Source organism: Oncorhynchus tshawytscha, unplaced genomic scaffold (assembly GCF_018296145.1).
Source record: "Oncorhynchus tshawytscha isolate Ot180627B unplaced genomic scaffold, Otsh_v2.0 Un_contig_10537_pilon_pilon, whole genome shotgun sequence".
Taxonomy (NCBI): Eukaryota; Metazoa; Chordata; class Actinopteri; order Salmoniformes; family Salmonidae; genus Oncorhynchus; species Oncorhynchus tshawytscha.
In genome coordinates, this window is record NW_024607291.1 from 1 (window position 1) to 10,000 (window position 10,000).

The 10,000-nt window shown below is 46.4% G+C and overlaps 1 protein-coding gene across 1 annotated transcript in view; it reads right to left on the bottom strand.

Moving 5' to 3' along the window:
* Positions 1-2,274: 2,274 nt before the first annotated feature.
* Positions 2,275-10,000, bottom strand: part of LOC121842433 (probable E3 ubiquitin-protein ligase makorin-1) — a gene marked incomplete at its 3' end in the record, with an annotated part of 18,846 nt that continues 11,120 nt past the window's right edge. The window contains 3 exon segments of the mRNA XM_042312421.1: positions 2,275-2,385; positions 4,986-5,200; positions 7,184-7,407. Of these exon segments, the coding sequence (XP_042168355.1) occupies positions 2,275-2,385; positions 4,986-5,200; positions 7,184-7,407 (550 nt within the window).

Below are 10,000 nucleotides of genomic sequence, written 5' to 3' on the forward strand. Positions count from 1 at the left end.
ATATCTTACCCTCCTCCTATCATCAGTACATATCTTACCCCCTCCTCCTATCATCAGTACATATCTTACCCCCCCTCCTATCATCAGTACATATCTTACCCCCTCCTCATCAGTACATATCTTACCCCCTCCCCTCCTCCTATCATCAGTACATATCTTACCCCCCCTCCTATCATCAGTACATATCTTACCCCCCTCCTATCATCAGTACATATCTTACCCCCCTCCTATCATCAGTACATATCTTACCCCCCCTCCTATCATCAGTACATATCTTACCCCCCCTCCTATCATCAGTACATATCTTACCCCCCTCCTATCATCAGTACATATCTTACCCCCCCCTCCTATCATCAGTACATATCTTACCCCCCCTCCTATCATCAGTACATATCTTACCCCCCCCTCCTATCATCAGTACATATCTTACCCCCCCCTCCTATCATCAGTACATATCTTACCCCCCCTCCTATCATCAGTACATATCTTACCCCCCTCCTATCATCAGTACATATCTTACCCCCCTCCTATCATCAGTACATATCTTACCCCCCCCCTCCTATCATCAGTACATATCTTACCCCCTCCTATCATCAGTACATATCTTACCCCCCCCTCCTATCATCAGTACATATCTTACCCCCTCCCTATCATCAGTACATATCTTACCCCCCCCTCCTATCATCAGTACATATCTTACCCCCTCCCTCCTATCATCAGTACATATCTTACCCCCTCCCCCCTCCCTCCTATCATCAGTACATATCTTACCCCCCCCCTCCTATCATCAGTACATATCTTACCCCCCCCTCCTATCATCAGTACATATCTTACCCCCCCCCTCCTATCATCAGTACATATCTTACCCCCCTCCTATCATCAGTACATATCTTACCCCCCCCCTCCTATCATCAGTACATATCTTACCCCCCTCCTATCATCAGTACATATCTTACCCCCCCCCCTCCTATCTATCAGTACATATCTTACCCCCCCCTCCTATCATCAGTACATATCTTACCCCCTCCCTCCTATCATCAGTACATATCTTACCCCCTCCCTCCTATCATCAGTACATATCTTCCCCCTCCTATCATCAGTACATATCTTACCCCCCCTCCTATCATCAGTACATATCTTACCCCCCCCTCCTATCATCAGTACATATCTTACCCCCCCCCCCTCCTATCATCAGTACATATCTTACCCCCCCTCCTATCATCAGTACATATCTTACCCCCCCCCCTCCTATCATCAGTACATATCTTACCCCCCCTCCTATCATCAGTACATATCTTACCCCCCCCTCCCTCCTATCATCAGTACATATCTTACCCCCTCCCTCCTATCATCAGTACATATCTTACCCCCCCCCCCTCCTATCATCAGTACATATCTTACCCCCCTCCCTCCTATCATCAGTACATATCTTACCCCCCCCCTCCTATCATCAGTACATATCTTACCCCCTCCTATCCCCCCTCCCTCCTATCATCAGTACATATCTTACCCCCCCCTCCCTCCTATCATCAGTACATATCTTACCCCCTCCCTCCTATCATCAGTACATATCTTACCCCCCCTCCCTCCTATCATCAGTACATATCTTCCCCCTCCCTCCTATCATCAGTACATATCTTACCCCCTCCCTCCTATCATCAGTACATATCTTACCCCCTCCCTCCTATCATCAGTACATATCTTACCCCCCCCCCTCCTATCATCAGTACATATCTTACCCCCCTCCTATCATCAGTACATATCTTACCCCCCCCCCTCCTATCATCAGTACATATCTTACCCCCCTCCCTCCTATCATCAGTACATATCTTACCCCCTCCCCCTCCTATCATCAGTACATATCTTACCCCCTCCCTCCTATCATCAGTACATATCTTACCCCCCCCCTCCTATCATCAGTACATATCTTACTCCCCCCCCCCTCCCTCCTATCATCAGTACATATCTTACCCCCCCCTCCTATCATCAGTACATATCTTACCCCCCCCTCCTATCATCAGTACATATCTTACCCCCCCTCCTATCATCAGTACATATCTTACCCCCTCCTATCATCAGTACATATCTTACCCCCCTCCTATCATCAGTACATATCTTACCCCCCTATCCCCCTATCATCAGTACATATCTTACCCCCCTCCTATCATCAGTACATATCTTACCCCTCCCTCCTATCATCAGTACATATCTTACCCCCCTCCTATCATCAGTACATATCTTACCCCCCCCTCCTATCATCAGTACATATCTTACCCCATGCCATCCTTGTATTTCTGTATCAGTTTCTGCTTGTCTTCCTTGTCCTCCACCCAGTACTCGCTGGGGATGACGAAGTTGGACGTTATCCGACACTCTGGACAGGACCTGGGAAGAGAGAGAGAGGTTTAGTTGAACGTGACCCAACACTCTAAACAGATGTCGTCTCATCTACCTCAATAAGCTGTAGTGGTCGTCTCATCTACCTCAATAAGCTGTAGTGGTCGTCTCATCTACCTCAATAAGCTGTAGTGGTCGTCTCATCTACCTCAATAAGCTGTAGTGGTCGTCTCATCTACCTCAATAAGCTGTAGTGGTCGTCTCATCTACCTCAATAAGCTGTAGTGGTCGTCTCATCTACCTCAATAAGCTGTAGTGGTCGTCTCATCTACCTCAATAAGCTGTAGTGGTCGTCTCATCTACCTCAATAAGCTGTAGTGGTCGTCTCATCTACCTCAATAAGCTGTAGTGGTCGTCTCATCTACCTCAATAAGCTGTAGTGGTCGTCTCATCTACCTCAATAAGCTGTAGTGGTCGTCTCATCTACCTCAATAAGCTGTAGTGGTCGTCTCATCTACCTCAATAAGCTGTAGTGGTCGTCTCATCTACCTCAATAAGCTGTAGTGGTCGTCTCATCTACCTCAATAAGCTGTAGTGGTCGTCTCATCTACCTCAATAAGCTGTAGTGGTCGTCTCATCTACCTCAATAAGCTGTAGTGGTCGTCTCATCTACCTCAATAAGCTGTAGTGGTCGTCTCATCTACCTCAATAAGCTGTAGTGGTCGTCTCATCTACCTCAATAAGCTGTAGTGGTCGTCTCATCTACCTCAATAAGCTGTAGTGGTCGTCTCATCTACCTCAATAAGCTGTAGTGGTCGTCTCATCTACCTCAATAAGCTGTAGTAGTATTGTCTACATACTGCAGCATACACTGCTTTGGTTTTAGGTCAATATTTATTGTCATGTGTTCATTGTATTTTTTACTATGTGCTGCAAAATTAATTGTCCCTCGGGATAATAAAACTACTTCCTTACTTGATGGTCTTGTCCCTCGGGATAATAAAAACTACTTCCTTACTTGATGGTCTTGTCCCTCGGGATAATAAAAACTACTTCCTTACTTGATGGTCTTGTCCCTCGGGATAATAAACACTACTTCCTTACTTGATGGTCTTGTCCCTCGGGATAATAAACACTACTTCCTTACTTGATGGTCTTGTCCCGAGGGATAATAAAAACTACTTCCTTACTTGATGGTCTTGTCCCTCGGGATAATAAACACTACTTCCTTACTTGATGGTCTTGTCCCTCGGGATAATAAACACTACTTCCTTACTTGATGGTCTTGTCCCTCGGGATAATAAAAACTACTTCCTTACTTGATGGTCTTGTCCCGAGGGATAATAAAACTACTTCCTTACTTGATGGTCTTGTCCCTCGGGATAATAAAAACTACTTCCTTACTTGATGGTCTTGTCCCTCGGGATAATAAACACTACTTCCTTACTTGATGGTCTTGTCCCGAGGGATAATAAACACTACTTCCTTACTTGATGGTCTTGTCCTCGGGATAATAAACACTACTTCCTTACTTGATGGTCTTGTCCCGAGGGATAATAAACACTACTTCCTTACTTGATGGTCTTGTCCCTCGGGATAATAAACACTACTTCCTTACTTGATGGTCTTGTCCCTCGGGATAATAAACACTACTTCCTTACTTGATGGTCTTGTCCCGAGGGATAATAAACACTACTTCCTTACTTGATGGTCTTGTCCCGAGGGATAATAAACACTACTTCCTTACTTGATGGTCTTGTCCCTCGGGATAATAAAAACTACTTCCTTACTTGATGGTCTTGTCCCGAGGGATAATAAAAACTACTTCCTTACTTGATGGTCTTGTCCTCGGGATAATAAACACTACTTCCTTACTTGATGGTCTTGTCCCTCGGGATAATAAACACTACTTCCTTACTTGATGGTCTTGTCCCTCGGGATAATAAACACTACTTCCTTACTTGATGGTCTTGTCCCGAGGGATAATAAAAACTACTTCCTTACTTGATGGTCTTGTCCCTCGGGATAATAAACACTACTTCCTTACTTGATGGTCTTGTCCCTCGGGATAATAAACACTACTTCCTTACTTGATGGTCTTGTCCCTCGGGATAATAAAAACTACTTCCTTACTTGATGGTCTTGTCCCGAGGGATAATAAAAACTACTTCCTTACTTGATGGTCTTGTCCCTCGGGATAATAAAAACTACTTCCTTACTTGATGGTCTTGTCCCTCGGGATAATAAACACTACTTCCTTACTTGATGGTCTTGTCCCGAGGGATAATAAACACTACTTCCTTACTTGATGGTCTTGTCCCTCGGGATAATAAAACTACTTCCTTACTTGATGGTCTTGTCCCGAGGGATAATAAAAACTACTTCCTTACTTGATGGTCTTGTCCCTCGGGATAATAAACACTACTTCCTTACTTGATGGTCTTGTCCCTCGGGATAATAAACACTACTTCCTTACTTGATGGTCTTGTCCCGAGGGATAATAAACACTACTTCCTTACTTGATGGTCTTGTCCCTCGGGATAATAAACACTACTTCCTTACTTGATGGTCTTGTCCCGAGGGATAATAAACACTACTTCCTTACTTGATGATCTTGCCCCTCGGGATAATAAACACTACTTCCTTACTTGATGATCTTGCTCTCGAACGTCTTGGCGCTCCTCCACTTGCGGATGCACTTGAGGCAGTAGCAGTGGCAGCAGTTGGACAGGATGCCGAAGCGTCTCTCACTGGGGTTGGCCTTGTCAAACACCACCTCCATACACACGCCACACTGCATGTCCTTACTGCGCTGGATGGCAAACGACAGCTCCATGTCCTTCTCATGGGCCTCGATGCAAGCCTGAAGAGGAATAACAAAGGTATAGCTAACCACTATAATGCATTATTAAGCCGGGGGGGGGGTATGCCTAAAGGTATAGCTAACCACTATAATGCATTATGAAGCCTGGGGGAGGGGGTACTAAAAGGTATAGCTAACCACTATAATGCATTATGAAGCCTGGGGGGGTATGCCTAAAGGTATAGCTAACCACTATAATGCATTATGAAGCCTGGGGGTACTAAAGGTATAGCTAACCACTATAATGCATTATGAAGCCTGGGGGTACTAAAGGTATAGCTAACCACTATAATGCATTATGAAGCCTGGGGGTACTAAAGGTATAGCTAACCACTATAATGCATTATGAAGCCTGGGGGTACTAAAGGTATAGCTAACCACTATAATGCATTATGAAGCCTGGGGGTACTAAAGGTATAGCTAACCACTATAATGCATTATGAAGCCTGGGGGTACTAAAGGTATAGCTAACCACTATAATGCATTATGAAGCCTGGGGGTACTAAAGGTATAGCTAACCACTATAATGCATTATGAAGCCTGGGGGTACTAACTAAAGGTATAGCTAACCACTATAATGCATTATGAAGCCTGGGGGTACTAAAGGTATAGCTAACCACTATAATGCATTATGAAGCCCATTGGAAATGGTTATAGCTAACCACTATAATGGAACACAGATACTTTATAGCTAACCACTATAATGCATTATGAAGCCTGAGGAGAAACCAAAACAAGTTAACCACCAGAAACCATCACGGGGCAGATAACAAAACAATGATGAAGCCATTGGAAATGGTTAAGTGTCTCAATTCTGGAACACAGATACTTTGTAGTATATAAATACAGTATCTGACAGTAAAACACGGAGACCGTAGTGTATAAAACACGGAGACCGTAGTGTATAAAACACGGAGACCGTAGTGTATAAAACACGGAGACCGTAGTATATAAAACAAGGAGACTAAGTACCACACAGCTGAGTTGCATTTGTGAGGCGTTAGGATTAATGTATCTTGATTTGACCTTGGTGTGTTCTGATGGAGGGGCGTGTGTCGACAGGTACAGGTGTGTTCTGATGGAGGGGCGTGTGTCGACAGGTACAGGTGTGTTCTGATGGAGGGGCGTGTGTCGACAGGTACAGGTGTGTTCTGATGGAGGGGCGTGTGTCGACAGGTACAGGTGTGTTCTGATGGAGGGGCGTGTGTCGACAGGTACAGGTGTGTTCTGATGGAGGGGCGTGTGTCGACAGGTACAGGTGTGTTCTGATGGAGGGGCGTGTGTCGACAGGTACAGGTGTGTTCTGATGGAGGGGCGTGTGTCGACAGGTACAGGTGTGTTCTGATGGAGGGGCGTGTGTCGACAGGTACAGGTGTGTTCTGATGGAGGGGCGTGTGTCGACAGGTACAGGTGTGTTCTGATGGAGGGGCGTGTGTCGACAGGTACAGGTGTGTTCTGATGGAGGGGCGTGTGTCGACAGGTACAGGTGTGTTCTGATGGAGGGGCGTGTGTCGACAGGTACAGGTGTGTTCTGATGGAGGGGCGTGTGTCGACAGGTACAGGTGTGTTCTGATGGAGGGGCGTGTGTCGACAGGTACAGGTGTGTTCTGATGGAGGGGCGTGTGTCGACAGGTACAGGTGTGTTCTGATGGAGGGGCGTGTGTCGACAGGTACAGGTGTGTTCTGATGGAGGGGCGTGTGTCGACAGGTACAGGTGTGTTCTGATGGAGGGGCGTGTGTCGACAGGTACAGGTGTGTTCTGATGGAGGGGCGTGTGTTGACAGGTACAGGTGTGTTCTGATGGAGGGGCGTGTGTCGACAGGTACAGGTGTGTTCTGATGGAGGGGCGTGTGTCGACAGGTACAGGTGTGTTCTGATGGAGGGGCGTGTGTCGACAGGTACAGGTGTGTTCTGATGGAGGGGCGTGTGTCGACAGGTACAGGTGTGTTCTGATGGAGGGGCGTGTGTTGACAGGACCGTTACCTTGGTGTGTTCTGATCGCTGTGCGTCGTTGGAGGGGTGGAGCACCTGCAGACCGCACATGTCACACACGTCGCCGTGGAGATAGGCACAGTTAAGTCCGTAGCGACACTCCCCCATGGCGGCGTAGGGACACAGAGTCTTCCTCAACTCCTTATCGTCTCCCGCCGGGTCTTTCTCTCGCTCCATCAGAGGACTCATCCCCGACCCTTCAGACTTCACCGGGTCTGAGGAGGGAGGGGGAAGAGGAGAGGGCGAGAGGAGAGAGGTGAGCGAAAAGGAGAGAGAGGTGAGCGAGCCAGACACACACCCTTATTAAGACACATGGAAACAGTCATGGACTTGGCGCCAACAAAATGGTGTCATTTATTTACCTCATGAGTCTGGTGGTCTATAAACCAACTTGTAAATAAAATATGCTAAAATGCCCCCAAAAGGAAACAAAATCAACCAGAAAAGAGAGACTCTCCCTCTCTCCCTCCCTCCCTCTCTCTCTCTCTCTCCTCCCTCTCTCTCTCTCCTCTCTCTCTCTCTCTCTCCCTCCCTCTCTCTCTCCCTCCTCTCTCTCTCTCTCCCTCTCCCTCTCTCCCTCCCTCCCTCCCTCCCTCTCCGCCTGCCTCTCTCTCACAGAAAAATACACCTGTTCAGTGGGAGACTGGATTGGGGAGCATTTGGCAGCAGACCAAACAGAAAGGGGATGCTGTGTATTCCAAGATGGCCCCCATTTCCTATATAGAGCCATACTTCTGACCAGTGCCCACAGGTGCCAAAAGTACTGACTTAGTAGCTGACTGACAGTCCATCCTACAGGGAGAGGGGAGGGACAGACTGAAAGTGTCTTATTGACTTAGTAGCTGACTGACAGTACATCATGTCCATCCTACAGGGAGACAGGAGGGACAGACTGAAAGTGTCTTATTGACTTAGTAGCTGACTGACAGTACATCATGTCCATCCTACAGGGAGACAGGAGGGACAAACTGAAAGATCGCTACATTCAAATCATCCATAAAGGATTTTCATTTCACACCGTTACTACTAAGTAGTAACTATGGTATCATTTTGACCGTAGTAACTATGGTGTCATTTTGACCGTAGTAACTATGGTGTCATTTTGACCGTAGTAACTATGGTGTCATTTTGACCGTAGTAACTATGGTGTCATTTTGACCGTAGTAACTATGGTGTCATTTTGAAAGTAACTATGGTGTCATTTTGACCGTAGTAACTATGGTGTCATTTTGACCGTAGTAACTATGGTGTCATTTTGACCGTAGTAACTATGGTGTCATTTTGACCGTAGTAACTATGGTGTCATTTTGACCGTAGTAACTAGGGTGTCATTTTGACCGTAGTAACTAGGGTGTCATTTTGACCGTAGTAACTATGGTGTCATTTTGACCGTAGTAACTATGGTGTCATTTTGACCGTAGTAACTAGGGTGTCATTTTGACCGTAGTAACTAGGGTGTCATTTTGACCGTAGTAACTTGGGTGTCATTTTGACCGTAGTAACAGGGTGTCATTTTGCCTAGTAACAGGGTGTCATTTTGAAGTAACAGGGTGTCATTTTGACCGTAGTAACTATGGTGTCATTTTGACCGTAGTAACTAGGGTGTCATTTTGACCGTAGTAACAGGGTGTCATTTTGACCGTAGCTTTGCTCTCCTCCACTTCCACAGTTGAGCTAGGTGTACCATCTGCCTCTCAAATGGAACTCTATTCTGTAACAGAGCGTGTCATTAAGACCATAGTAACTATGGTGTCATTTTGACCGTAGTAACTATGGTGTCATTTTGACCGTAGTAACAGGGTGTCATTTTGACCGTAGTAACAGGGTGTCATTTTGACCGTAGCTTTGCTCTCCCCTCCACTTCCACAGTTGAGCTAGCTAAGCATACCATCTGCCTCTCAAATGGAACTCTATTCTGTACAGAGCGCACGGATTAAGACCATAGTAACTATGGTGTCATTTTGACCATAGTAATCTCCCCCTCCACTTCCACAGTTGAGCTAGCTAAGCATACCAGTCCCAAACAGCATCCTATTCCCTATACACACTGTGGACAAAACATTAGGAACACCTGCTCTTTCCATGACATAGACTGACCAGGTGAATCCAGGTGAAAGATATGATCCCTTATTGATGTCACTTGTTAAATCCACTTCAAATCGATGTAGATTAAGGGGAGGAGACAGGTTAAATAAGGATTTTTAAGCCTTGAGACAATTGAGACATGAATTGTGTAAGTGTGCCATTCAGAAAGGGGAATGGGCAAGACAAATGATTTAAGTGCCTTTGAACAGGGTATGGTAGTAGGCGCCAGGTGCACCGGTTTGTGTCAGGAACTGCAACGCTGCTGGATTTTTCCAAGCTCAACATTTTCCTGTGTGTATCAAGAATGATCCACCACCCAAAGGACATCCAGCCAACTTGACACAACTGTTGGAAGCATTGGAGTCAACATGGGACCAGCATCCCTGTGGAAGCATTGGAGTCAACATGGGACCAGCATCCCTGTGGAAGCATTGGAGTCAACATGGGACCAGCATCCCTGTGGAAGCATTGGAGTCAACATGGACCAGCATCCCTGTGGAAGCATTGGAGTCAACATGGACCAGCATCCCTGTGGAAGCATTAGTCAACATGGGACCAGCACCTGTGGAAGCATTGGAGTCAACATGGGACCAGCATCCCTGTGGAAGCATTGTCAACATGGGACCAGCATCCCTGTGGAAATGGGTCAACATGGGACCAGCATCCCTGTGGAAGCATTGTCAACATGGACCAGCATCCCTGTGGAAGCATTGGAGTCAACTG